The sequence below is a fragment of the Melanerpes formicivorus genome, unplaced genomic scaffold (genome assembly GCF_026170545.1).
Source record: "Melanerpes formicivorus ecotype bairdi unplaced genomic scaffold, bMelFor1.0.p_v2 SCAF_6, whole genome shotgun sequence".
Classification (NCBI taxonomy): Eukaryota; Metazoa; Chordata; class Aves; order Piciformes; family Picidae; genus Melanerpes; species Melanerpes formicivorus.
The window spans coordinates 32,183,040-32,197,471 of record NW_027142358.1 but is presented as its reverse complement, the minus strand read 5'-3'; the positions used below and the strand labels follow the sequence as shown (position 1 = coordinate 32,197,471).

At 48.4% G+C, this 14,432-nt stretch overlaps 1 protein-coding gene across 1 annotated transcript; it reads right to left on the bottom strand.

The window, feature by feature from the left end:
• Positions 1 to 234: 234 nt before the first annotated feature.
• Positions 235 to 13,898, bottom strand: NUDT13 (nudix hydrolase 13). Its single transcript, XM_068140365.1, has 9 exons — positions 13,793 to 13,898; positions 11,506 to 11,617; positions 10,234 to 10,373; positions 9,508 to 9,615; positions 8,923 to 9,029; positions 6,827 to 6,952; positions 5,466 to 5,577; positions 4,370 to 4,524; positions 235 to 3,803 (listed from the first exon to the last, which is right to left on the bottom strand). The coding sequence occupies exons 2-9, from the start codon at positions 11,586 to 11,588 to the stop codon at positions 3,609 to 3,611; spliced, it is 1,026 nt and encodes a 341-aa protein (XP_067996466.1). The 5' UTR covers positions 11,589 to 11,617; positions 13,793 to 13,898; the 3' UTR covers positions 235 to 3,608.
• Positions 13,899 to 14,432: the final 534 nt, after the last annotated feature.

Here is a 14,432-nt window from a genome sequence, read left to right as displayed (position 1 = left end):
ATAATCTTTCACATGGGAAAGCTCTGCTGTGTTTTGTGGAAGAAACATCTGTCAGGAATTGCCTGCTTCTTTTTCCAGGTCACCTGCCTCTGTGGAGCATGTCCTGTCTTGACTGCAGGGAGCTTCAGCCAGATTTCTGAGGCAAAGGCCAGTGAGAACAATCTCTCATCTTGTGTTTCTGTCCTGTCCATAGTTGTGTATTGCCTTACACAGAAACAGAGGCCACCATTAGTGTTTCATACCAAAAGAGCATGGATTAAGGCTTTTATTAAACAGTTTACAATTGAAGGCTCTTCAAAAGATGTAATGAGAGTATTGCTTGTAGTTGTTCTTGCTCTACCAAAAAGGGTTTGAGTAGATTGAAAATAGCTTAGGTAGGTAGGTAGATAGATAGATAGATAGATAGGTAATTAAAATATGGTTAAAACTATGTTTTAAAATGTGAGTCACAGAAGGAAACAAATGAGAAGTAGCTTTGCTTTTGCTCTCGCTTCCTTGTTGTAGAAAGCAGGCAGCAACTGATGAAGTCTGAGCCTGCTCTGCTCAGAGCATTGGACAGACTGCAATTCTTAAGAATTGTTCTGAAGTCAGTGAGTGTCTCTCAGCTGCAGCTGAGGCACTGCCTGGCCTACCAGCATGGAGCAAGGACCAGCAGTAATGACCACACCTCCTGTGACCAGCCTGCCTTCTGCTTTGGGTACCTCCACATCATCCCAAAGGGATGCCCCACCAAGACAGGTCTGTGTCAGCAGCGTAGGAAGGACAGTTCAAGGAGCTAGTGTTAGTCAGTCCTTGCTCTCCTTCAGTTGGAGCTCACTGGTAGCCTGCATGTTGACCTTAAAACCCACAATTGAGGGTTTGCTCCCCTCAGATCAGGGAGTGTTCAGGACTGGGGAATTGGTAACTCTACAAGGAGACAGCCTGAGCCTGTTGTAGGTGAATAAATTGAGCAGATTCTTTCACCTGGAGTATGCATCCAGGGAGTTGATAATGTTACATCCAGTTCTTTCCTTAGGATCAGGAACCAGCAAAGGTCATGTGTAGCACCTGAAAGAATGTTTTTAGTCCCTTTCTTCCTCTGTGTAATTCTCCTGAAACAAATCTCTAGTTGAAGAGAAACTTTGGGTACTACTGTTATTAAGGAAGCAAGATACCTTTGACCAAACTTGCTGCACTTAAAACAAAGGGGTTTAGTTACTGGTTGGATAATGGTCCTTAGCATGTGAGACCACACCTGGAATCAACTGTGTCCAGTTTTGGGCTGCCCAGTTGCTCTCTACAACTACCTGAAGGGGGGTTGTAGACAGGCAGAGGTTGGTCTCTTCTCCCAGGCAACCAGTACCAGAACAAGAGGACACAGTCTCAGGCTACGCCAGGGGAGGTTTAGGCTGGATGTTAGGAGGAAGTTTTACACAGAGAGAGTGATTGCCCATTGGAATGGGCTGCCTGAGGAGGTGGTGGAGTCACCATCACTGGAGGTGTTCAGGAGGAGACTTGATAGGGTGCTTGGTGCCATGGGTTAGTTGATTAGGTGGTGTTGGATGATAGGTTGGGCACAATGATCTTGAAGGTCTCTTCCAACCTGGTCTATTCTATTCTATTCTAATTTGGTAAGCAGAGTAACCCAGGGTTTCCCAAACACAGGTGGATTTTCCTTGATGTTGAAGCTGCTCACACTGCAGCTGGTTTGGCAAAGACAGGCACTGCAAATAGGCATTGTAAAAGTACCAAAACAAACCACAAAGCTCAGATAGCTGCAGAATTCACACAGCCATTCCTCCTTTCACTCACACATGCTACATTTTGCTGCTTTTTTACTTGTTGGACCTTTTTTGCAGCCACTGGGAGAACAGATCATGTGTGGATACTAAAAAGTAGTAAGTACATAGAGCAGGATGTTGTGCACTGCTAGGAAGCCAGCTGGGGCACATTAATGATCCACATAGATGTGAGTTAGGAAGGCATTAGGGAGAAATAGGAAAGAGGATGAGAATATCTTGCCAGTGGGTATCTAACTCTTCAGTATCTTCTACTGCAGAGAAAAGGAAGAAAGGAGAGAGGCTGAAAATGAAAAGAGATTCCAGAGCTGAGAGAAGAGGTCAATGCTGGGGAATTAGAATGGTGTGATGAAAGAGAAAGCAGGAGGAACTACGAGGAGGGGCAACAAGACATGTTCCAGAGGTAACTAGATGTTGGGGTGTTGTAGTTAAGGTCAGTGTTGTGTGGGCTCCTGTGGTGTGTCTGGCTGGGCTGGAGGGGAGGAGACCATGCCTGTGGTTGTACCAAGAGCATTCTTACAGCATGCCAGACAGATCAAGTCCACAGAGAGAAAAGGCATGCTCTGGTATGTGAGTTTATATTGGCTGAGTGATAGCCAGGGTAGGAAAGGTGTTTGCACATGTCACCATGACCTGAAACAATGCCCTCCCAGCCTCCTAAAGTACAATTAACTCTGAAGAAACAAAGCTGCCCTTTTATACTTGCTGCTCAGCTGTTTTAACTCCAGCTTTTTAACACTGCTCAAAATGTCTTTCACCTGCAAAGAATCTTATTGGTGGCAATCAGCAATGCATCCCTGTCCCCCCTTTGAGTATCTGTACTGATGGTTTTGCAGTCTTGGCATTTGAAGTCTGACCAAGCAGGCAGAAAGGACTGTCAGCGCGAATCGGCAGCAGATCAAACAGCCTTCCAGCTGTGGCTTTTGCTAAGCTTTCCTTGCCCAGATTGTCTCTTTGTTTCCAGAGAAGTGGTACCATCTCATTACTAAAAGGAGAGCAGTTCTCCAGGCAAGCCACAGACCTGGGCACAGGGCAGAAGGCACTGAGCCTTTCCTTTCAGGGTTTTCTCTGTTGGAAGTGCAGCCCTTCCTTACAACAGTTCCTTCTCACCTTTGCACTACCTGGGTTCTAATACATAGATTTTGCTCTACCACTCTTTACCACCAGATAGCTCTGTTCTCTCTTCCCTGGAATGGGAATAACATCACCTTACAGGATGGGCAAAATTATCCCTCTCTAGGCAGACTTTTAGTTGCCCAGATACATCAACAAAATAGGAGCCCATTTAACAGTTGCAAAAGAAACCCCAAAGGATGTTTTACATGAAACTGGAAACTTGAGTGAGAAGGGCAACAGGAGAAGAGGAGAGCATACAGGCAGTGGGGCATAGTTCTTCCAGATCCATATAAACATGAACTTTGAAAGGTACCATTCACTGTACCTTTGATATTTTTTTTCCTCCTGGAAAAATCCTGTGCTTGATAGCCATCCCAGATGAATAAATGGAGGAAAACAGAACATAAGTGCCAGGGCCTCACTGCTCCATGGCTTGCTGGGCCACAGCAGCAGCTGGTGACAGTGAGTTTGATGCTTTGGAACTAAGCATTTTATGGTACATTAACTGCAAGTCTTGGGATCTCAAAGGTGATCCACTGTATCTGGAGTTGTCTGGGGATGTTTAGAAGTGGCTTTGTGGGTCTGTGTACCTAAGACTGCCATCAGTCTGGTGCTGTCCTCACTGTACCACAGACTTTGCCTGCAGTAACGTTGGTAGCTTTTGTCTCAAGCTTTCGTAGTTCTGGCAGAATCACAGACTTGATGAAGTCATGCCTAAGCTGGCTGGGAAGTCTGCTGCTTTACCCACTCCTGAATCAGCTGGTGAGCAATGGCCTGCTTGGGAGGGAACCAGGGTAAAACACTACCATCATCTTGCTTTGAAGATCTGGGCTCTCTCTTGAGACCCTCCATGATTTCCTCCAGGCCGAACCAACGGGCTTCCTCTAGTTCCACGCTGTCCACACTGATCTGGAAAGAATTGAGAGGGTAACAGCTCTTGAAATCAGATTGAAATGTGAGCAGCAGTGCTTTGCTTCTAGTTGCACTCAGAAACATCCTATGCTTAGAATGCCCAGAGTCCTCCTGAATTAAGTGCTGATGCCAGTCCAGGAGAGGATGTTACTGTCTGCCAGTGCTTTGTTGTTTTGGTTCCCTTGGGGACACCACAAATCAGGTAGCCCTAGACCATCATGGCACTTGCCTGTGAAGCACCAGTGGCTGAGCACAGTATCACATGGCAGATTCTGCACATTCTTTGGCACATACACCATTAACACACACGAATGCCTCACCTGCAAAGCTCAGATGGAGAAACACAGGGTGTTGGGCTCTGAGCTTCTATATGCACAGTGCCCTGTGCAAAATCTGGCATGTTGCACCAGAAAAGATGATTATTTTGAAGGCTGTTCTTCACTTGGAGAGAGAGCCTGTGGATCTAGCATTTAGAGAGGATCTGATCCACTCCAAACTAAAGTGTGGTCTGAAAGAGGTAAGATGGGCAGTGGAAAGCCTCGGAGAAACCTGAGCCTGCTCACCTCAGCCTGCTGAGCTCTCACCAAGGCGTGACAAGCTATCATTAAGCTGCTGCTGGGGAACGGCCAGTGCTGAGAAGCTGAGTACCAGAGTGACTCCACCTCCAGGCCGACCTCTTCTGCCACCTCTCTCCGGACTGTCTCCTCCAGGTTTTCACCTAGAAGCAACCAAAGTTAGGTAAGGACAGCCTTACAGGGCAGCAGGCCGTGGCCAAGAAAATGTACTTACACACATAGTATCATAGTATCAGTCAGGGTTGGAAGGGACCACAAGGATCATCTAGTTCCAACCCCCCTGCCATGGGCAGGGATACCCCACACTAGATCAGGCTGGCCAGAGCCTCAGCCAGCCTGGTCCTAAACACCTCCAGGGATGGGGCCCCAACCACCTCCCTGGACAACCCATTCCAGGGCTTCACCACTCTCATGGGGAAGAACCTCCTCCTCACCTCCAGCCTGAATCTCCCCACCTCCAGCTTCATTCCATTCCCCCTAGTCCTATCACTACATGAGATCCTGAAAAGTCCTTCCCCAGCCTTCCTGTAGGCCCCCTTCAGATTTGTGAAGTGTTCCAGCCCTGGGTGCTCACACACATGCAGCAGCTCCAACTGTGTTGAGCTGGACACACTTGTGAGCAGAATCAGTGCTTAAACATCAGCATCAGCAGTGCTTAAACAGAGGCATCAGAGACATTTTTGGCTTTGCCTATATACAGCTGCTGGACAGAACAATGCTGCCTCTTCATCATTTCCCTTTTAAAGCCATTTTCTCTCCTGTAACATCAGGTCTGTAGGCTTTCTTCTGAGCCAGGCTGCACTAGACACAAAATGGACTGAAAAAGCATGTCAGGGTTCTAACCTGGAGAGTATTAGGCTTGTGTTTTGCCATCAGGGACCAGGGCAACTGATACACTCCCTAATTCCTGCTCTGCAGGTACACACAGCTTGGACTGCCCCACCAGATATTTAGATCCAGTATGGTTTTCCCTGATGATGTTTCTATCCTCCTCTGTCAACAGGCTTTTGCTTGATGTCACATCATTTCTGCCCCCACACCTTGCATGCCCAAGGCCAGCACACTGGATGAGAGATCACCTTACCTATGTCACAGAAGCCTGACAGAGCACTGTACATCCCCCGGGGAAACGAAGGCTGGCGTGCAAGGAGGCACCGGCTCCCGTCAGACACCAGGGTGATAACCACTGGAGACATCTAAATACATCAGAAAACAAAGCAAGGAGTTCAGACCAAAGGAGTAAGTGCAAATTGTTGCTTTTCCTAGCTGGCTGAGGGTCACTGGCATGACCCTGAAGTACCCAGTTCCTGGCAAAGCGCTCCTGCTGCCCGTCTCAGGTTCCCTAGAGCACTGGCTTGTCTCCTCAGAGACCCTGTGTGGCAAACCTGGGCTGGTGAGGTGCTCACCTGTGGATAGAAGGTTATTGTGCTGCCATGGTGTGCTCACCTGTGGATAGCAGGTTATTGTGCTGCCATGGCATGCTCACCTGTGGATAGAAGGTTATTGTGCTGCCATGGCATGCTCACCTGTGGATAGAAGGTTATTGTGCTGCCATGGTGTGCTCACCTGTGGATAGAAGGTCATTGTGCTGCCATGGTGTGCTCATCTGTGGATAGAAGGTTATTGTGCTGCCATGGCATGCTCACCTGTGGATAGAAGGTTATTGTGCTGCCATGGTGTGCTCACCTGTGGATAGCAGGTTATTGTGCTGCCATGGCGTGCTCACCTGTGGATAGAAGGTTATTGTGCTGCCATGGCATGCTCACCTGTGGATAGAAGGTTATTGTGCTGCCATGGTGTGCTCATCTGTGGATAGAAGGTTATTGTGCTGCCATGGTGTGCTCACCTGTGGATAGTAGGTTATTGTGCTGCCATGGCATGCTCACCTGTGGATAGAAGGTTATTGTGCTGCCATGGTGTGCTCATCTGTGGATAGAAGGTTATTGTGCTGCCATGGTGTGCTCACCTGTGGATAGTAGGTTATTGTGCTGCCATGGCATGCTCACCTGTGGATAGAAGGTTATTGTGCTGCCATGGTGTGCTCACCTGTGGATAGAAGGTTATTGTGCTGCCATGGTGTGCTCACCTGTGGATAGTAGGTTATTGTGCTGCCATGGTGTGCTCACCTGTGGATAGGAGGTTATTCTGCTGCCATGGTGTGCTCACCTGTGGATAGTAGGTTATTGTGCTGCCATGGTGTGCTCACCTGTGGATAGGAGGTTGTTGTGCTGCCATGGTGTGCTCACCTGTGGATAGGAGGTTATTGTGCTGCCATGGTGTGCTCACCTGTGGATAGTAGGTTATTGTGCTGCCATGGTGTGCTCACCTGTGGATAGGAGGTTGTTGTGCTGCATGGTGTGCTCACCTGTGGATAGAAGGTCATTGTGCTGCCATGGTGTGCTCACCTGTGGATAGAAGGTCATTGTGCTGCCATGGTGTGCTCACCTGTGGATAGTAGGTTATTCTGCTGCCATGGCAGACACGCTTGCTGCCAGCTACGTTCTTCTGAGTGGGCTGCCCAGTTCTGCTGCAGTACTGGTGGGAATCGTGCCACCGGAGGAGGGACTGGGCCTGTAAACACCAAGAGAGAAACACAAATCTTATTTATACAATCACAGAATCGTTGTGATGGAAAGAGACCTTCAAAATCATCAAGTCCAATGGCCTCAGCACCACATCTACACAGCTTTGAAATCCCTCTGGGGACAGGGACTCAACTGCTGCCCTGGGCAGCCTCTTCCAGAGCTTGACAACCCTTTCAGGGAAAAATTCTTCCTAATGTCCAACCTAAATCTCCCCTGGCACAACTTGAGTCTTGTTTCCTCTTGCCCTATCAGGTGTTCCTTGGGAGAAGACACCAACTTTCACCATGTTCCAGCCTTCTTTCAGGGAGTTGCAGAGAGTGAGGTCTCTCCGCAGCCTCTTTTTCTCCAAACTGAATGACCACAGTTCCCTCGGCTACTCCTCATGAGACCTGTTCTCCAGACCTTTCACCTTATACCTGAGGCAAAGAGATGATTCAGAGCAGTCTCCCTGAATGATACTTTGCTGTCTTCTCCTCAGCATGCAGTCCTGCAGATAAACTCTGATTATGTTTGAAAGCCTGAGAAAGGTCAATGCTCTGAAAAATGTCAGGTTCTGCAACCAGTGCTTCATGCTTCTTGCTTTAGCATCCAAATTTGAGCACATTCAGGGGAGGTGGGGAAGAGTTGCTCTTTACTGGAATATAATGGGAGAAATCATGGGAACTGAACTATTCCAAGGAGTCTCCAATCTTGAATACCTTCCTGAAAAATAGCTCAAGCACCACAGATATTACAAAGCATTAAAAGAAACATGAGCTATTTCTCTTTTGGGTCAGGATGGCTGAGTTTCACATACAGGTCTTTCCTTAGGGCTTCCAAACATAGAGAATCTGCAGGGTAACAGCTTCTAAGTGAGCAATTTTAAAAGAGCAGCTCCAAGAGGAGATCATCAAATTCAGTTTGCCTAGAGGGTTACAGGAAACTAGTGCCTGAGAGCTGTTAAGATGAGGACAAACTAGGATTGCTGTCACTACTGGTAAGGTCAGTATATGTCACACTGGACATTCAGCAGGTTGATGCTAACCTGGTCTGTTCAGTTTGCTTTTGAAAGTGCACAGTAGGTACTTGCACAATATGTATTAAAACATAATTAGCCTGAAGGAGAGGAGGCTGAGAGGAGGCCTTATTGCTCTATACAGCTACCTGACAGGAGGCTGGAGTGAGTCTGATGTTGGCCTCTTCTCCCAAGTAACTAATGACAGGATGAGAGGTAATGGCCCCAAGTTGCACCAGGGGAGGTTTAGGATGGATATTAGGAAGAATTTCTTGACTGCAAGAGTGGTCAGGCATTGGAACAGGCTGCCCAGGGAGGTAGGTGGTGGAGTCAGGAGGAAGTTTTACACAGAGAGAGTGATTGCCCATTGGAATGTGCTGCCCGGGGAGGTGGTGGAGTCACCATCGCTGGAGGTGTTCAGGAGGAGACTTGACAGGGTGCTTGGTTGCATGGTTTAGTTGGTTGGGTGGTGTTGGATGATAGGTTGGACACGATGATCTTGAAGGTCTCTTCCAACCTGGTTTATTCTATTCTATTCTTCTAAAAGAATGAGTAGATGTGACGCTCTGGGATGTGGTCTGGCAGTCATGGAGGTGTTGGGTAGGAGCTTGGACTTGATGATCTTTGAGATATTTTCCAACCTTAATGATTCTGTGATTCTATAGAACAAGGGGCAATGGGTGGAAGCTGAGGCAGAGGAAGTTCCATGGAAACAGGAGGAAAAACCTTTTCCCTGTGAGGGTGACAGAGCCCTGGAGCAGGCTGCCCAGGGGGGTGGTGGAGCCTCCCTCTCTGCAGATATTCAAGACCTGCTCAGATGTGTTCCTGTGTGACCTGCTCCAGGTGACCCTGCTCTGGCAAGGGGGTTGGACTGAATGAGCTTTTGAGGTCCCTTCCAACCCCTAATATTCTGTGAATCTCTCATATGGGAGCTGAAGAAAGTAGAAAATCCTGCGGACTACCGAAGCCAGCAAAGGAGAATCCTTCCCATCCACTACGAAGAGAGCCTTGCGTAAGTCAGTGAACGAGCCCTTGAGTTCAGACTCGATGAGTGATTTCTCCAAGGCTCCTGCTTAAAAACAACAACAACAACAAAATCTTTGATCTCCTAAATCACAGTTGTTATCCCATCCTGACACCCTGCCTTGTTCCTGTGTACAATTTCTGGAAGCTCCCATGGAAGTGACATCACCTTGGTGGTAACGTGCCCAAATGTTAAGTGACCCGCCAGCAGCTCACCTTTACTGCCACAGGCACTGTGGTTCTGGGCTCTGACCCACCACACTCACAACAGCTCCTGCAGAGACTCAGCTGAGTCCTCTTTGGCAGTAAACATTCCCCCAGCAAGGACCAGGATACTGCCTGGGCAGCATCTTCATCTCAGCACATCTAAGGTGGTGCTGACAGGGATGGAAGAAGACACTCAGCTGAGTCCTCTTTGGCAGTAAACGTTCCCCCAGCAAGGACCAGGATACTGCCTGGGCAGCATCTTCATCTCAGCACATCTAAGGTGGTGCTGACAGGGATGGAAGAAGAGGCATCCAAACCTAAATCCAGGGCAAACTGTGGTACGTGCTCATCTGAACAGCCGATCAGCACCGACTTCTCTATCCACTGCTCAGTCTCTTTGAGTTTCTCCAGCATCCTTCTCATCTCTAAACAGCAGGGGAAAGGGGAAGAAAAAGCTGTGATGAAAGCAAATGCATATAACCACAAGGCTCTCTCTGGACAAGTCTTGGCTCAAGGCAGGGTGCTCATGTGAGACGGGACCAGACAAGTGGTACCACTCAGACTGAGACCAATAGTCTGGCTTTCCTCCTAGCTGCTGGAAGCTGTGACCATGTCATGCTAAAGATGCAAATACTGTCATGCTTGGGGAGGAGCTGTCTGTGTTCCTTCCATCCTACACTGGCCAATACCTTTCCCTCTAAGAAAACTTTTCCTCCATTATTCCAAATAACCTTTGTCAGTCAGACCATGCTTGTTTTCCTGCCAGCCCCTTCCTTTCAAAAGGCTTAATCTCAGGTGTTTAAAACTGATCCTCTAAAAGCAGACCAGGTGTGTGTTGGTAACGTAGTTATGAAGAGCATGAGTCTGAGTCCACATGTCCTGGTTTTAACCATGAAGTCTTTGGTGTGTTGCATAGAGCTGGATGTTCCTGCACAGCTTGATAGATTTCTCAACCCCCATTTAAAGGATTGCTTGTGGCAAATGTCTCTGGATCACTTCAGGTCTGTGATCCAGGAGGTGTTTCTTTACAGACACCTGCTTACCTGCTGCACTGACCTGTGGTACCAAATATTTCTTCTCAACTTCCTGCAGGAAGGGAGAGAGATTATGAAAGAGGTAAAAAGTTCCCAAGGTCTGGGCTTGTCTACAAAGGCTGTCATTTTCCTTTAGCTCATTTAAGTATCTGCAAAGAGAAAATAATTGGGAAGCTGAACTTCAGATCAGGGTGAGATCACCTGCATTACACTTACCTGGACACATTTATTTTGCACAAAGCAAAGCAGGTAGTAGAGATTTATTCTATTCTATTCTATTTTATGTATTCCACATGCTTCTAGAATTTTTGACAGCTGACTCTTTGGTGGGCTGTAGCCTCTAGTGAAGGTGCCACGTGACAGAAAGTACTGCAGTTTGTACTACCACACAAGTAGCCTCAAGCTTTGGACATCTAAGAAGATCATTAACTCAGTCTTTTAATCCTAGAGGTCTGCTCTAGAGACATGATCATTTGTGTGCACAGAACTTTGATCTTCTCTTTTATCTCCCCAATCTGAAAGGCTCCAAGTGCTGTTTGGCAAGGCTACTGAGCACTTCAAATCACAGAATCCCACTGTGGTAAGGATTAGAAGGGACTTCTGGGAATCATCTAGTCCAATAAAGCAGGGACACCTACAGAAGCTTACCCAGGATCACAATGTCCAGGTGGGTTTGGAATCTCGCCAGAGAAGGAGACTCCACAGCCTCTCTGGGCAGCCTGTTCCAAAGCTCTGTCACCCCCACAGCAAAGGATTTTTTTTCTTCATATTCACATGGAACTTCCTGGGTCCCAGTTTGTGTCCCTACCTTGAATGCTGAATATGCTTCCCATCAGACTATGTGCACTCCTGCAGGGTATCTTCTACCTGTCACATTGACATGCAGGGCAAGAGCCAAACTCAAGAGTTATGGCCCATCTGCAAAAAGGGTGCCAGGATGTGCTTCTTTCAGACTGAAGGAGTATTTAAACCAATGTGAGCAGCACCCCTGCAAGCCTGCCTTGTACTTTTAAGAGATGGTTAGTGAGGAGAGCAAGCACAGTCATTTGTTAATCAAACTCCAGCCTGAGAGAGCCAGTTCTTATCAGTGGTGAAGAGACTTATCATTTACAGAGCTCACAGAGCATTACATTAAGTTATTGCTGAGCTGTTAAAAGATTAACCCCAGGTTGGGTTTCTGTAGGGCTGCTTCTGACAGTGGACATAAACATGCCAAGCTCCATTCTTCTCATGGTACAGAAGATCTTACAGTACATAGTACAGATATAGTACAGATCTTACCTCATTTTTCTAACATAGGTGGAGTGTAACCTGCAGACAAGAGAGGAAGCTCTTCTATGTGCTGCTCGAAAAACAGCAGCCATAACCAACACCTACAGGGAGCTGTCTCTGCCTAAAGAGAAAAGCAGAGAGTAGAATGCAAGAGCCCTTTGATTTATCAGGTGCAATAGCCCACTGCTACCAGACATCTCTTTCTTGCACAGTCTGCACAATGCTGCCATCTGCTTTCTACAATTATGGCAGTGGTCTTAGCCTCTAGTCACACATCACACCAGTGTCAGGCAGTCTTTAAGACTGTTTGAAGGCAGAATCACAGAACTGTTTTGGTTGCAAAAGACCTTTAAGATCACTGAGTCCAACCATTCTGTAACCAATAATGGTGCCAAACCATGTTTTTCAGTACCTGTCTTGTGTCCTTTAAACACCTCCAGGGATGAGGGTTTAACCCCTTCCCTGGGGAGCCTGTTCCAGTGTTTTTTCCCTTTCAGTGAAGTTTCCTCTAATATCCAATTTAAACCTCCCCTGGTGCAACTCAAGGCCATGAACAATCATCCTATCACTTATCAGTCAGGAGAAGACACCAACCTACATCCCACTACAACCTACTTTCAGGGAGTTGTAGAGAACCAGAAGATCTCCCACTGGCCTCCTTTAGTCCAGGCTAAATACCCCCAGTTCCCTCAGCTGCTCCTCACCAGACCTTTCCTCACCAGACCTGCTCCATACCCTTCACCAGCTTCATTGCCTTTCTCTGGGCACACTTCAGCACCTCAATGTCTTTCTTGGGGGCAGGGGGGCAAAACTGAAACCAAATGTGAGGTGTGGCCTCACCAGTGCTGAGAAGAGGGGGACAATCACTTCACTCCTCCTGTTGATCCAGGCCAGGATGCTATTGGCCTTCTTGGCCACCTGGGCACACTGCTGGCTCACATTCAGCCAGCTGCCAGCCAACACCCCCATGTCTGTCTCTACTGAGCTTCCCAGCCACTCTTTTCCAAGCCTGAAATACTTCAGTTTGCTTCCATCTGTGAGTGTGTTCAGGTCCTGCAGAAACTGCTGTAAGACCAGATCACACGTTCCTGTCCTAAACTTCTGTATCCCTGGGGAACAGAGCAGTGAAGGTGGCTGCTCTGTTGTTTGTGTCCTACACATTTGTCATGGCCACCAGCCAACTGAACATCCTATCACAGCACACAGCAGATCTGTGGGAAAGGCACTGATGCCAGAAGAGAATGAAAGACAAAATATCAGCTGTGGAAGAGAATTCCCTAGGTTAGATGAGAGACAGCAGTTGCAGCTGAGTTGAATCATCTCCAGCTATGAATGTTGGATTGGGATTTTTTGGTGCCAGAGGATCCTACCACACATTTTCAGCTCAGGCAGTCGCAGACTGCAATTTGAACTCAGCTTCAGAATGTCAGAAAATAGCCAGGAATGCCACCAGCTCTAGCACTCATCTCAAACAAAAATGAGCTGTGACTCATCAACCTTATTTTGAATGTTTGACTTCCCAGCCCTGGAACTCGCAGCCCTTTAAGGAGGAAGTTGCATTTGCTTCGATTTACAGACACACAAACGGTGCCAGCGAAGAGCCAGGGAGTCCTTCCCTTCCTAAAGGTCACCGATGGCTCCCGAGGCTGAGCGGCGCCTAAGCAGGGGCTCCTGTCCCTACGTGCAGGCTTTGCCTTGTGGCTTCTGACATCTCTGCCCCATACCCCTCTTTCCCGCTGTCTCAGCCGAGGGTGGTCTTGACTGGGATGATCCCTGGGGAAGCCGAGCCTGCTGCGGAAGCTGCTGGGGAGAGCATCGGCGCCTGTGCTCGACGCTTGGCACGCTGCCGAGGGGCTGGGGCGGGCGACGGCGACCACGACGGTGACTTGTGGCACAGCCCGTGTGCCTGAAGGAATCTGGTGGGGCGAGGATGACGTGGCCCTCGCTTGTCCACCCCCGCGTCTCCGACTGCCTCGGCGTGTGAGAATCGGCGGCGCGGCAGGCAGCGCTGCCGCCGGGAGTTTACAAACAGCTCTGCGCTGCGACGGGCGGCGGCACCGCACCGGCGGCGCGCAAGAGGGACAGTACCTGGAACGCTGGAATGCAGTCTGTGCAGGCGTTTAACCCTCTCCTGACAAGGTTTGGGGAGGCTCACTGAAAACTCAGAAGTAGTAAGAACTTGATCTGGGGAGGCCAGCCCAGACTTCCCTTGTCCTGCCTGTAAATGGCACCTACGCCGTACAGCCGGCTATAGGTGGGTCTGGACCTGTCCTTCCCCACACTGTTCCCCACTTACTGTGCTCTGTGCCGAAGGAGTGCTACCTCCAGCAGCAAGGATCAGCTGGAGAGTCCCTCCTTGACCTCAGTTAGGAGCGGAGCTCCTGCAACAAACAGGGCACCGCGGACTTGCTGGGACTGAGTCGCTCTTCCCCCAATGGGAGCGCTGGGAAATGTAGTCCTGCTCGCAAGCTCTTGGCTGAACTCCATGGCTGACTGCTCTGGAGTTTGATTAAGTGCTGGAGTGGCGAGGCTGCCTGAGAGTAAATTCTCTTTTCTTCCACACCGGCTTAGTTCTTTCAGAAGTAGCTATATTTTGCTAAGCAGCAATTAGCAGAACAATGCTACTGCAGTAGTTTGTGCTGTTCTTAGCAGTTTGTTCCTCTCAGTTTATTTCTCATTTTTTTTCCACTCTCCCCCCCTCCCAGCTTCTCTGTTTTGTGTATCAGTAGCATAAGAGCATTGTTTCAAGCTAAAGACCATATGTCCTCAAACAGGAAAGCATGCCAAGAGCTGTGTACATCTAAGGGATGGAACTCTTCAGTGCTCAAGCAGCCCCACAGCTGAGCTTGTCAGTGAATAGCTCTGATTAGAAAGTGCTCCTTGCCAGGACAGATGTCAGAATAATGAACAAATCATTTTCATGCCTTTATAAGCGA